The sequence below is a fragment of the Chelonia mydas genome, chromosome 13 (assembly GCF_015237465.2).
Source record: "Chelonia mydas isolate rCheMyd1 chromosome 13, rCheMyd1.pri.v2, whole genome shotgun sequence".
NCBI classification, from domain to species: Eukaryota; Metazoa; Chordata; order Testudines; family Cheloniidae; genus Chelonia; species Chelonia mydas.
Window position 1 is genome coordinate 3,525,164 of NC_051253.2, and position 14,699 is coordinate 3,539,862.

Here is a 14,699-nt window from a genome sequence, read left to right on the forward strand (position 1 = left end):
CTCCCGTGATTGGCCAGGGCAGACCCAGCGGTAAGAGCACGTGACTAGCTCTTTCCAATCAGGTCACCGGGTCACATCTGCAAAACACCCAGCTCCTGCCAGCCCAGGGAGCAAGAGTCTGGGCCTCAGGGTCGAACCCGCAGGACTCAGGGGCGCTGCTGCGGGGCCACACTATGTGTTAAACAGGAGGAAATTGCATTTCACCCCATCTCAAAGGAATAAAATCAATAATTAAATTTCTCATATTTGAGCTTGCTCCCTGAAGTGAAGGTCAGTGCAGACAGCGCAGAGAGACAGGCGGAGTGGCCAGAAGCCAAGTCAGGAACTCCACGTCAGCTGCTCCATCAGGAGGTGGGTGAGTTTGGTGGGTACATCCCATCAGGCCTGGGCTCCCTCTGCCCGACCAGCAGGGCTCACTGCAGGTGCATCTGTGGACTCATTCCCTGGCCTGCGGGGATGGAGGCGCAGACAGAGACGTTGGCAGGTGGCGACGGTGCAAGAAAACCAGGAAACAGCCCTGGGGCTGCAAAAGGAAAGAATCCAACTGATGAAGGAGAATCAGTCAATGACCCTTCCCTGAGCATTAGCCCAGCCCAGCCAGGAGCCCCCCAGGACAAAGTGTCACCAGCGCCTCACATCCCCGTGCTGGAGAACGTCCAGACGGTAAATCATTGTTAGTCTGGCAGCGGAGGTGTTAATTCTCCAAGGCCCATTGCTCCAGGGGACCCTGCCAACCCCACCGCAGCTCAGGGCTGGCTGCGTAGCAGGGGAAGAGTGCAGTGGGCCCAGGCCTCCAGCCCCTGCCACTGATACCCCCTGGCTGCTGGGACAAACACAGGGTGGAGGGCCCTGCTGCCACTTCTGCGTCTCCGGAGGATGAGGGGAGGATAGCCCTTCTGCTGGCCCTCAGGGGAAGAGGCCCCTGCTGCCACTCCTGAGCAGAGGAGGGGCCCTGCCACTGCTCCCAGGCAGAGGGTGGGGGGCCCTGTCATTGCTGGGGGGAGAAGGGGAGCCCCCGTCTGCCCAGACACCCTCCAGCCTAGCCCAGACCACAGCTCTTGTATGCCTATGTGGCTAAAGCCTGGACTGCATAATCTAGCCCTGCCTGAGCCAGTTACTCTCGTCTTCCCAGGAATCACCTTCTCCCAGCAAGTCGTGACCCCAGAGACATCCAGAGCATAACGCTCCCTTCCCCAGGGGGCTTTGTCCCTGGGCTGCAGCATTAATGCCGCTCATGCTAGTTCCTGTGCTCTGCCCAGCGCAAATTACAGAAAAGCGACAGGTACCCTTTACTCATCGTGGAGAGGAAGGAGACAAGGAGGAAGGTGGCAATCAGCACCTTCTTCAGGAAGAGCCCGATCCAGAGAGTGGGGCTGGCTAACGGCCCCCTACCTGTGGTAGAAAAGTATCAGATCAGCAAATGGACAGGAGCCCCCTGGGAGTGTCTGTGAAGTGTGTGAGCGTGACCTGCCCAGACTGTGACCCACCTGGCATCTCCACCCAGGCACAGCACAGACAGAACTGCTGGTTCTTAGCCATCCCGCACATGCTGCCATGCCCTTGCACCAGGCTCAGATCAAGCTGAACCTTCACCTAGCCCAGCAGGGGATGCTGAGACCCTCACGGATCCATGTTTTGCTGGAGAGATTTGCAGAGAGAAATTAACAGTTCATTCCTGTACCTCTCCCCCGTGGGGAAACATGAGAAGGGAGGAAAAATAGCAAAAAGGGTCTCCACCCTGCTCTGCACGGCTTCTCTCTCACACACACATACACAAGCATTTGCTGCTCAGCTAGGTGTGGGGGAGGCAGGAAAGGGAAATCTCCAGAGCAAATCCAGAGCTAGAGCAGAAATTCCCCCTGATCCTTCCCGTACTGCCGCCCCCTCTGTAGAGGCATAAATCTCCCCCTGGCCCTACTTTAACACCGGCTCAGTGAACTCCCTGGTGAGTGTCTGGGCTGAGCTGGGTTTGTTCCCCGCCCTGGTCCCAGCCCCCCGTGGGCAGGGGCGTGTGGCTGGGATGGGAACTCACACTCACCGCTCACAGACACGGCCGTGCCAGCGCCGGATCTGATCTCCTCATCGCCTGCCGACCCCTTCTTAAACTTCACACAGTGATAGGTCCCGGCGTCCTCGGGGCGGGTGTCACTGATGCAGATGGTGAAGTCTGTGTCAGAGCCACTCACAGCCCGCGTCACCCGGGGGAATGATCCCCTCTCTGCATAAACGAGCTGCCGGCCCCCGCCCGAGCCCTTGAACCACTTCACGGGTCCTGCTGGAGCGAGGCCGGTCACAGAGCAGGTCAGAGTGAGAGTCTCTCCCGCGGACACCCACACGGGGTCCTGGGGCTGCAGCAGCTGGAACGTCTGGGCCCTGGCACCTAACACAGAGAACAGGCCAGGCGGAGAGAGGAGAGACAGACATTTTATTTGGACAGCCTGAACTGAGTATCAGGGATCAATGCTACTCTGCTGGATTCCTGAGTCTGAGCCCTGTTGTTTGAGAGACTAGTTCTCACGTCCACCTGGAGCTGGGAGCCCCGCACAGGTGAGAGAATTACTGAGGGAGATGGAGAGGATGCTACAGCTCATGTTCAGGGGAGACGTCTGTGATGTTACCTCCCCCCCGCCCCAGGATGCCACTTGGAACTGGGGTACCACTGAGCCCACCTGACCCACCAGCCTAGGTGTTAGAAAAATGTGAAGTAAATGGGGTACCGACTAAACAATACTACAAGAGCAAAATGAAAAACAGCCATCAATTGTAACGTGTGTAAATAGTAGTAAACCCACCCCATAGTGTGCCAGACAACCCGGACCCAGCCTGCCTGAGCCCATTATAACAGGAAGCCTAAATCACTAGCGGCATATAGAGATAGTCCCACTGGTGTGAAGGGCTTCAGAATATGCTTGCTTGTTTAGCCCCAGTAAACCCATAGCATTGCCTGCGGCCTGGACTCTGGGCTGTTATTTTCCGGCGAACTGTGTCTGGGGACTAAGAGGGAGGAGGGAGCTGGACCCCTGCCAACTCTGGGCTCTCTTTACCTGTACTGCTGTGACAAGCTGCAGACTCACTCCCAGTCTCATGCTTTCACCAGCACACATACAGGTGGGAAACACCCAGCTGTTGTAACCTGCAAACAGGCTTTCTGCCTGGCCCCTGCATGGGCATTTTTCAGCTAAGGCCTGATGTTGGCATTCTGTCATCTGAGAGAGACAGTGGGAATTGCAGCCTAGGGTGTAGATGGTTTGCAATGTCTCATGGGACTGAATAGTCCAATCCGAGATTTGCATGATCTTTGGCAGTTGTTGCAAATATCTGTGTCTTGGTTGGAAGCTGCTTGCTTCCTACTGGCTCTTTTCTCTTCAAGCTTTGGGGGGCCAGCTCCTGTCATGGACTTTGATACCCTGATGGAGACGATGGCTCCACTTGCTACGATCACTTACCAAGACTTCCCATTGGTCAGGATCAATTCCAAATTCTTTCATATCTCGCTTTCATGTCTCTGTCAAGGTTCCTTCCCCACTCTGAACTCTAGGGTACAGATGTGGGGACCTGCATGAAAGACCCCCTAAGCTTATTCTTACTAGCTTAGGTTAAAAACTTCCTCAAGGTACAAACTTTGCCTTGACCTTGAACCCTATGCTGCCACCACCACACATGTTAAACAAAGACCAGGGGAAGAGCCCACTTGGAGATGTCTTCCCCCCAAAATATCCCCCCAAGCCCTATACCCCCTTTCCTGGGGAAGGCTTGATAAAAATCCTCACCAATTTGCATAGGTGAACACAGACCCAAACCCTTGGATCTTAAGAACAATGAAAAAGCAATCAAGTTCTTAAAAGAAGAATTTTAATTAAAGAAAAAGTAAAAGAATCACCTCTGTAAAATCAGGATGGTAAATACCTTACAGGGTAATCAGATTCAAAACATAGAGAATCCCTCTAGGCAAAACCTTAAGTTATAAAAAGACACAAAAACAGGAATATACATTACATTCAGCACAGCTATTTTACCAGCCATTAAACAAAAGGATATCTAATGCATTTCTAGATAGATTACTTACTAATTTAAGGAGTTCTGAAGAGCATTCCTGATCTGTTCCCAGCAAAAGCATCACACAGACAGACAGACCCTTTGTTTTCCCCCCCTCCAGCTTTGAAAGTATCTTGTCTCCTCATTGGTCATTTTGGTCAGGTGCCAGCGAGGTTATCTTAGCTTCTTAACCCTTTACAGGTGAAAGGGTTTTGCCTCTGGTCAGGAGGGATTTTATAGTTCTGTATACAGAAAGGTGGTTACCCTTCCCTTTATATTTATGACAGTCTTTTTATAGCGAAGCTTGGGGTGACCTGTTGTTCTTATTCCCTCTGATAGATCCCCATATAGCATGTCCTTGGGTATGCGTCCGTCTTCCCACCTACTCTGATGGCCCAGCCAGTGCAGTCATCTTTGCTTGAGCAGAGCTGTCACACTTGGTAAATTTGTCCTTTGAAGAACCTCTATGTTGCTGATGTTATCTTGCCATTTGGTGTTGAGTATGCAGCGTAAACAATGTAGGTGGAAAGCTAAGGAGCTACCCAGATACTCAGGTGCACACCCACTTCTAGAGGATAAATCCAAAATTGTATTGTCTTGCGCTGCACAGAAAATTACAGCGTAAGCTCATGAAATTTGCCCCCTCCCTCAATGTGGAGGAAGATATGCACAGCTTTTTACCCCCCAGTTATGAATTCCACAAACTGGTTTTAGAGAAAACAAAAAAAAGTTTATTAACTACAAATGATAGATTTTAAGTGATTATAAGGGATAGCAAACAGATCAAAGCAGATTACCAGGCAAATAAAACACTCAAGCTAATCTTAAGATACTAAAGAAACTGGTTACAAGAAGCAATTTCTCACCCTAAATGTTGTTTTAGACAGATTGCAGAAATTCTTGAAGGCCAGCTGTCCTTGCCCACAGCTTAAAACTTCAGATATTTCATTCACAGACTAGTCCACCTACTAGCCTGGGCTCAGCTCTTCTCCCCTCTCCCCCTCAGGCTTTGTTTCTTAGCTGTTTGCAGCAGTCATCTTGGGCAGGGAGCCAGTGAAGAACAAACCATGATTATGACACTCCCCTGCCTTAAATAGGTTTTACATATAGCAGGAATCCTTTGTCTTCCAGTGTGATTCCCACCCCCGGTCAGTGGAAAAATATTCATATTATCATGGAGTCAGTATCAGGTGACTTGATCACATGACCCTGCAGCCATAACTCAGAGTTAGTTTGCTGCATCCCCAGGAAGACTTCTCTGTGAGTGATAAACATCTTCGGAGACCTATTGTTCTCTCTAATGGCTCTTCCTCACAGCCAGCCATCTAGACGGATTGCATTCTGTCTGGTGGGCGTTCCCGAGGTGTAAACACACATAGTCAATATTCCTAACTTCAGATACAGAAATGATACATGTATACAAATAGGATAATCATATTCAGTAAATCAGAACCTTTCCCATGATACCTCACATGACCCATCTCACCGAAAATACATCTTAGATCTGTTATAATCATATCATAAGCATATCTCTATGAAGAATATGGGGCATAGTGTCACAATGTCTCCTAGAAGAGCAGGGTTTGCAGGGCTGAGACGAAGCCAACCCTCCCAGACTCACTCACACAGAGTCAGGCTCTTCATTGGGGATTTGAAATTAAAATAAAGACATCCCTAGCTCACTGTGGAAATACAGGGAGGGATCTTCCTGTGACAAGGGCCTTCCTGGTGTGTCTCCTACACATCTAATCAATGGCGAGACAGCAGGATTGCCAGCCCCAAATATTAAAAAAAAAATCACAAGTCAGGTCCCCAAAATCACAAGATTGGCTTAAAAATCAGGAGATTAAAATAGATATTGGGTTTTTTAATTTCTTTTCTGGGTTATCAGCCTGTAGGGCACATTCACCTCACATTCTCCAACTTCTCTCCACAAGGAGGGTGAGAAACTTAGGTTAAAAATAAAATAAAATATTTTTTAAAAAAATATAAAAATTAAAAACAATAAAAAAAATACAAAATAAAAATATAAAAAATAAAATAAAAGCAAAGCTGGGAGGAGTTTGCTGATTCCAGCAGCTGGAACGCTAAGAAACACACCCAATATTTCGAGACTCGCGATAAAATCATAATAGCTGGCAACACTGAGACTTTGTGCCCTTTACAGTTCTAGCCCGACAGGTCAGATTCCTCAGTTACCTGTTAGTGTTCTTTAAGGAGTTAGCAAAGGGTGGCAAAGGGAATTCCTAACCTTTCTGACCATCCCCCCATCAGAAGAGGAATGCTTGGCAGCTCCAGGTTAAGGGATGAAGTGTTTCCCTGGGTTAGGGCACTAGCTGGAAGCAAAGAGCAAATGGCCACAGCTCAGCGTGGAAAGAAGGTAAATGCTGGGCACCCAGGGCTCAGCGCTAGGACAGGGGCTGTGCCAGCTGGTTTTTGAAGGGCAGCTGAATAGCCACATGGCATCCTTGCCATTGGTCAGATTAATCAAGGCTATGGAGGAATGTGGTGAGCTGAACGAAGGCACTGTGCCCAACACCAGCCGATCAAACTCAGCGCTGATCACTACTTACTCATTGTGTATCTGCACTGGGGGAGCACGCTGGAGTCCCAGCCACAGACCAGGACCCCATTGCACGAGGTGCTGCACGAACACGGAGCAAAATTATGGTCATTGCGCCGAAGAGCGGACAGGCTAAGGGTCTGTCTACACTGGAGCTGGAGGGAGGATTTCCAGCCTCAGGAGACATGCCTCCCTAGCTCTGATGGAGCGAGTGCACTGAAAATAGCAGTGTGGCCATGGCTGCAGTGGGAGCAGGACAGGCAAGCTGCCCCAGGACGTACCTAGGATTCCTACGGCAACACAGCGTTAGTCATCTCGAAACGTAAACCGGAGGAACCGTTTAAAAACTCCAGGCTGGTGGGTTCCGAGCTAATTTGAACGTCTAAGAGGAAAACAAACTGTCTGCAGCACTGTGGCTAGCCAAAGGAAGACATTGCTCTCTGTACAGCAGCAGTCAAGAAAGAAAGAGGAAATCAGGCTCTGTTAAGAAGGGATCAGACAATAACTCAGGGAATGCTGTGATACCACTATGCAAAAGGAGAAACAGAAAAGATCCATAGAAGGACAACAAACGTTAGGCGAGATGGTTAGTGCCCGTTGCTGGGTATCTTCTACATTTGTGGTTTTCAACCTTTTTTCATGTGCGGACACCCCCCCGCCCCCCGGCAAAAAAATTTCGGCTGGAGGTGCAGACCTGCAGATCCTTTGGAAGCCTTAGACATAGTCTGTGGACCTACAGGGGTCCAGAGACCACAGGCTGAAACCTGCTGTTCTACACTCACCAGGGATTTCCAGGAGAAGAATCAGCAGCAGGCATGGAAGAGACAATCCAGACACTTGGGTTGATGTAGCCATTGTGCTGGCAGAGGGGAATCCTTTCAGCCTCGCTGCCTTACGAAACTGTGGAAAAACCTGAGTGTCTCTGGATTAAGTTTAGAAGTGTGTGCAACAAGAGTGATGTTGTGGTGGGAGTCTGCTATAGACCACCGGACCAGGGGGATGAGGTGGATGAGGCTTTCTTCCGGCAACTCACGGAAGCTACTAGATCGCATGCCCTGATTCTCATGGGTGACTTTAATTTTCCTGATATCTGCTGGGAGAGCAATACAGCGGTGCATAGACAATCCAGGAAGTTTTTGGAAAGCGTAGGGGACAATTTCCTGGTGCAAGTGCTAGGGGAGCCAACTAGGGGGGGCGCTTTTCTTGACCTGCTGCTCACAAACCGGGTAGAATTAGTGGGGGAAGCAAAAGTGGATGGGAATCTGGGAGGCAGTGACCATGAGTTGGTTGAGTTCAGGATCCTGACGCAGGGAAGGAAGGTAAGCAGCAGGATACGGACCCTGGACTTCAGGAAAGCAGACTTCGACTCCCTCAGGGAACAGATGGCCAGGATCCCCTGGGGGACTAACATGAAGGGGAAGGGAGTCCAGGAGAGCTGGCTGTATTTCAAGGAATCCCTGTTGAGGTTACAGGGACAAACCATCCCGATGAGTCGAAAGAATAGTAAATATGGTAGGCGACCAGCTTGGCTTAATGGTGAAATCCTAGCGGATCTTAAACATAAAAAAGAAGCTTACAAGAAGTGGAAGGTTGGACATATGACCAGGGAAGAGTATAAAAATATTGCTCGGGCATGTAGGAAAGATATCAGGAGGGCCAAATCGCACCTGGAGCTGCAGCTAGCAAGAGATGTCAAGAGTAACAAGAAGGGTTTCTTCAGGTATGTTGGCAACAAGAAGAAAGCCAAGGAAAGTGTGGGCCCCTTACTGAATGAGGGAGGCAACCTAGTGACAGAGGATGTGGAAAAAGCTAATGTACTCAATGCTTTTTTTGCCTCTGTTTTCACTAACAAGGTCAGCTCCCAGACTGCTGCGCTGGGCATCACAAAATGGGGAAGAGATGGCCAGCCCTCTGTAGAGATAGAGGTGGTTAGGGACTATTTAGAAAAGCTGGACGTGCACAAGTCCATGGGGCCGGACGAATTGCATCCGAGAGTGCTGAAGGAATTGGCGGCTGTGATTGCAGAGCCCTTGGCCATTATCTTTGAAAACTCGTGGCGAACGGGGGAAGTCCCGGATGACTGGAAAAAGGCTAATGTAGTGCCCATCTTTAAAAAAGGGAAGAAGGAGGATCCTGGGAACTACAGGCCAGTCAGCCTCACCTCAGTCCCTGGAAAAATCATGGAGCAGGTCCTCAAAGAATCAATCCTGAAGCACTTAGAGGAGAGGAAAGTGATCAGGAACAGTCAGCATGGATTCACCAAGGGAAGGTCATGCCTGACTAATCTAATCGCCTTTTATGATGAGATTACTGGTTCTGTGGATGAAGGGAAAGCAGTGGATGTATTGTTTCTTGACTTTAGCAAAGCTTTTGACACGGTCTCCCACAGCATTCTTGTCAGCAAGTTAAGGAAGTATGGGCTGGATGAATGCACTATAAGGTGGGTAGAAAGCTGGCTAGATTGTCGGGCTCAACGGGTAGTGATCAATGGCTCCATGTCTAGTTGGCAGCCGGTGTCAAGTGGAGTGCCCCAGGGGTCGGTCCTGGGGCCGGTTTTGTTCAATATCTTCATAAATGATCTGGAGGATGGTGTGGATTGCACTCTCAGCAAATTTGCGGATGATACTAAACTGGGAGGAGTGGTAGATACGCTGGAGGGGAGGGATAGGATACAGAAGGACCTAGACAAATTGGAGGATTGGGCCAAAAGAAATCTGATGAGGTTCAATAAGGATAAGTGCAGGGTCCTGCACTTAGGACGGAAGAACCCAATGCACCGCTACAGACTAGGGACCGAATGGCTAGGCAGCAGTTCTGCGGAAAAGGACCTAGGGGTGACAGTGGACGAGAAGCTGGATATGAGTCAGCAGTGTGCCCTTGTTGCCAAGAAGGCCAATGGCATTTTGGGATGTATAAGTAGGGGCATAGCGAGCAGATCGAGGGACATGATCGTTCCCCTCTATTCGACACTGGTGAGGCCTCATCTGGAGTACTGTGTCCAGTTTTGGGCCCCACACTACAAGAAGGATGTGGATAAATTGGAAAGAGTCCAGCGAAGGGCAACAAAAATAATTAGGGGTCTAGAGCACATGACTTATGAAGAGAGGCTGAGGGAGCTGGGATTGTTTAGTCTGCAGAAGAGAAGAATGAGGGGGGATTTGATAGCTGCTTTCAACTACCTGAAAGGGGGTTCCAAAGAGGATGGCTCTAGACTGTTCTCAATGGTAGCAGATGACAGAACGAGGAGTAATGGTCTCAAGTTGCAATGGGGGAGGTTTAGATTGGATATTAGGAAAAACTTTTTCACTAAGAGGGTGGTGAAACACTGGAATGCGTTACCTAGGGAGGTGGTAGAATCTCCTTCCTTAGAGGTTTTTAAGGTCAGGCTTGACAAAGCCCTGGCTGGGATGATTTAACTGGGACTTGGTCCTGCTTTGAGCAGGGGGTTGGACTAGATGACCTTCTGGGGTCCCTTCCAACCCTGATATTCTATGATTCTATGATTCTATGATTCTATGATTCTTTGCCAGCTCTGGTTCTCCGTTGTCCGTAGAGCTACCGAGAAGCTTACGGCTCCAGCTCAGACCATCTCCTACCGCAGAAGGAAGTAGATTGCGTTAGTGATGGCCCCAGCCACAAGATTTGATCAGACTTAACTATTAACATACTTTGCTTCTCACAGCAAAGCGGCTGCTGTCCCATGTTCTTTCATGAAGCTTCACTTTCTCCAGTCCTTTGCCCTTCTCGATATAATGGTCCAATGGGGCCAAAACTGCAGAGGTCTCATGACATGAGCCCCTCTCCCAGATCAAAACCTGATCCATCAAATGGGCCTTTTCCAGTCTGGCTCAGACATGGAATTGAAACTGTAAGTTTGGATCCGGAGCTTCCAGCCTGAAACCCCCATTCCCAAGAAAAATAAAATAAAATAAAGCCTTTGGATTCAAAGTAGCTGTTTTGGCCCGTCTCTAATTGTCAGCGTGCACGAACACACGAGACGTTATGTTTGAAATCCCACTTTATTTGTGCCCAACCAGCTCCGTCTTGAATGATGTTACCAGTAGGGCAGGCACTGAGAGGGTTAACTATCTGCGTTCTTTTTCTCTTGATTTCCTGTTGTGACTGCCCAGTTCCCTTTGCCTGAGCTCAGACCTAGAGACCCACAAACCGCACTTTGCACGCTAGGCCTGCATGGGGATTTGCCTGCCTCCAGCCATCACTGGCAATAGACAGGCCAAATTGCTCTGGGCACTGGCGGCACTTCCCAGCATTGCCCGACTAATCCCGTAGCTAACCCTGCATGGGGACAGGCTCCGGGAGCCCCCTGCCGCAGGGAGAGGCTTCGGGAGCAGGGAGGCAGCGGGAAACTTCACTGCTGAAAATAGCAAAGTAGACAGGGAGGCAGGGGCGTTGACTTTTTACTGTGCTGGGGGGTGCTTGACCCCCACCCCCCGCTCTGCCCCAGACCCCACCCACACTCCATCCCTTCCCCAAGGCCCCACCCCACCCTGCCTCTTCATGCCCTCACCTGTTCCTGCCCCGCCCCACCTCTTTGCGCCCCATTCCGCCCCCTTCCCCAAGCGTGCCCCGCCCTCGCTCCCCCCCCCCGCCCGCCGCCCAGCACCTCCTGCACACCGTGGAACAGCTGATCCACGGCCGGCGGGAGGCGCTGGGGGGAGGGAGAGACACTGATCGGCAGAGCTACCAGCAGGCGGGAGGCGCTGGGGGGAGGGCCTGGTGCTGATCTGGGGGGGTGCTGGTGGGTGCTCAACACCCCCCATTTTTTCCCTGTGGGTGCTCCAGCCCTGGAGCACCCATGGAGTCGGCACCTATACAGGGAGGTGCTGGTTGGGTGAGCAGAGAGCCCTGCAAGGTACATATCCGGGTACATACCCACAGGGTGCAGGGATGTCTTTACTGTACTTGCCTAACCAATGTCTCACCATCTCCACAGGACTTCATACCCATCGTAGGGGGGCGTGCGGTGTGTGAGCGCCGCACACTGTCGAAAGGCGTGTGCCGTGTAGACCTACCACAGAACAGTGCGCAGTGAGAGCAGCTCCCGCCCTAACCAGCCGAGCAGCACCTCCCCACGCTGCATGCCCAGCTGGCCTGGTGTAAACGACTAGCACAGAAGGGGGCCCTCTGCGCTCCCTGCTCCCCTGTGTCACTGCTTAGGGATCAGAGCATACACCTACCCCGGCAGACTCTGCCCAAAGCAGAGAGGCAGGACATCACCATGGGGAATGCATCACATTCACCTGCTTGAGACCCCCCCGTTCTCATCACGGACTTTCCTCTTATCCCCCACTTCCCGCAGCCAGGCCCAATGGCCAGCAGCATACCCAAAGCTCCCTGAGGAAACCTCTCAAGGCTGCTCCAGGGCTAGGCCAGCTACAGAGGCTGTAGTAACAGCTCAGACTGTTTCTATTCCTGTCAGCTAAAGGGTCACATTTGCAAGGCTCCCTGCTCCTACCGCCCCAGGGGACCAAGAGTCTGAGCTTTGGGATCAAACCCACATCGTCAGGGAACCTACCCTGGGCCATCGGGTCAAACAGCAACCTGGTATAATTCATATGAAATAATCTGCATTGCATGCTCCATACTTCATGTTTTCCTTTTGCTGGGCCCTGGGGCTGCAGCACCTGGAACTTCTGGCCGCTGGCACCTGAAATGGGGTAGGAGCCCTATCCCAAACCCTCTGCCATCAGTGAGTGTCTTTACTCTGATTTCAGTGGCCTCAAAAGCTAGGGCAGATGAAGCTTCCATCACAGACTGCATCAGGCCAATGGCACTGACCCCAGGAGGATGCAGTGGGTAATAAAATGGACACAGTAAATAAATCACTAGCTCAATGCAAATTACAGTGACCTCTGGTGACCAGGGACTTTCTTTGTGTGTCACCTACTTCCAATAAATGGAGGGGGACTTTGCTCCTTAGATAACCCCATGTAGCCAGGGCAGCTCCCCAGCTTTGTTTAACCTGGCTGCTTTCCTTAGGAAAATACCCAGTGCACAGAACATAATCAGGCTCTCAGATACTTCCTGATAAGTCCCCATGTAAGAGCATTTCAAGGCAACAACTGCAGAGTGAGGAGTAAAGGGCTGTCATGGATCAGGTGAAGAGACAGGAAAAGAAAATTAGGAATATATGCTCTGTGCTCTGCATGCTAAGAGAGAAGTAGCAGGAAAACAAGGGATCAGCACTAGGACGGGGCTGCTCAGTATAGTTTGGAGTGATCTGGAAGAGGGATTGGAGCAAGGGGGCAATGTGACATGTTTTAGGTTAATCAAGATTCGGGGGTTGGCGGAGTGGGAGATTGAGGGAAATGCCACAAAAAGTAACTAGAACTTCTCAGGACAGTGATCTTGGCAACTTCGCGGGCAGCTCAGTGAAGGTGTCTGCTCGGTACACACTGCTAAAAACCAGTGACTAGAGAATAAAGCTTTAGGAAGAAGCAACGAGACAATTATACATTGCAGTTGTATCACTCAGTAGTTTCTTTCCCCTTGAATTCTGCACTCCCATTAAATGGCCTCATCTAAAATGATGTTCCTCCAGCTGAAATTAAAAAAGGACACAGAGGAGCAACCAAACTAGCAGAGACCTTGGGAAAGGCTGTGGGGAACATTTCATATAGTGAGCGACTTAAAAAGAATGGGACTGTTTCAAAGAGAAAAAGAAAATAAAGAGGTAAAATAGTGAAGAGCAAAAAGACAAGTGCTGCTATTTACCCTCTTAGCACAGGAATAATAGTGGGCACCTGATGGAATCTAAAAGGAAATTCTTTTTAGACCAGTAATAATTAACCTGTGGAATTCACTGCTGCAGGATATTAGTGAAGCTAATTGCTTAGAGAGTTTTTTTTAAACAGTTTTTACATTTATTCACACAAGAACAGCCCCTGCACGGACACCAACTGAGCTAAAGTTACAGGGTTACTAATTCTCATTCTCCAGATCCCAGAGCATCACCTGGGGTCAGGAAGAACTTTCTACTCATGGTAGAAATGCCACAATTGTTGCATTATGGAGGGTTTGGAAGCATCTGGAATTGTGGACAGCAAGAGAGCAGACTAGCTGGTTTGTGCCAATGTGGGCGATTTATATGTTCTACACGCACCAGGAATTTCCAAGAGAAGCATCAGCACCAGGCACAAAATAAACAATCCAGACACTTGGGTTGATGGTAAAGGGAGACCGTTCTGCACAGTTGCTGTTGTTATCTCTTCACAGAGGTACTGAGAAGCTTGGAGCTCAGAGGCAGTTCCTCTAACACAGAAGGAAGTGGAGCGTGTTAGCTACGTGTCCTCCTTCCAGATCTGTACAAACTAAACTGGTTTTCCCCGTTATATATTCGGCATCTCACAGCAAAGCGGCTGGTGCCCCGTGTTCTCTTGCAAAGCTTCATGCAGTCCATCCCTTCGAATTCCATGAGATAAAGCATCCGTGCCAACATTACTGGCCGAAGGATGCAAAGAGGGATGTTTGCACATTGTTGCTTGTCAGGATTCCACCAATTTTTTGGAGTTTTACCATTGACTGTAACGGGAGCAGGGCTGGGCCAATTCTGAGCCCTTTAAAAAATCCCATCGTTGGACTGCAGGCTCTTTGGGGCAAGGGCCATATATTTGCACAGCAGCTGTATCCAGCTGTGCTGGTCTGGACGCAGGCCTCTGAGCAGCATGGCAATACTAATACTCAATGCATATAGTTCTGAATTTACTCTAGAGAGGAAGCTGGGCTCTGAGGTTAATACAGTATTTAATAGGGCAGAGGACTAGACCCACAGACAAGAATCACTGATTCTTTTCCAGTGGCTTCTCTGCAGGGTACCAGACATGCTAGCCTGCTACAAACACAGACCCAGGTCTGAACCACATCCCCCAAAAGCTGCAGGCTGTTAAGGAAAAGTTAGCACATGTGACTCCATTTTGGTTTGGGGCCCACCATTGTCTAAAAGCAAGCACATCATGCACCAGGAGGCGTGTTCCTTAGATACTGCATTCCTGTGAAAATCCTCCTCCTTGTCTCCAGCCTGCCTTGACTCCCAGTATCTGTTTTTTTGTCAGTCCCTAACTCCCTATCTCCTGGCCTTTGA

General features: G+C 50.0%; 1 protein-coding gene across 1 annotated transcript; it reads right to left on the reverse strand.

Moving 5' to 3' along the window:
- Positions 1 to 219: 219 nt before the first annotated feature.
- On the reverse strand, positions 220 to 12,189 carry LOC102936443 (signal-regulatory protein beta-2). Its single transcript, XM_037877242.2, has 6 exons — positions 12,135 to 12,189; positions 10,123 to 10,190; positions 7,381 to 7,492; positions 2,039 to 2,380; positions 1,287 to 1,392; positions 220 to 523 (listed from the first exon to the last, which is right to left on the reverse strand). The coding sequence occupies exons 1-6, from the start codon at positions 12,172 to 12,174 to the stop codon at positions 379 to 381; spliced, it is 813 nt and encodes a 270-aa protein (XP_037733170.2). The 5' UTR covers positions 12,175 to 12,189; the 3' UTR covers positions 220 to 378.
- Between the last annotated feature and the right edge of the window lie 2,510 nt (positions 12,190 to 14,699).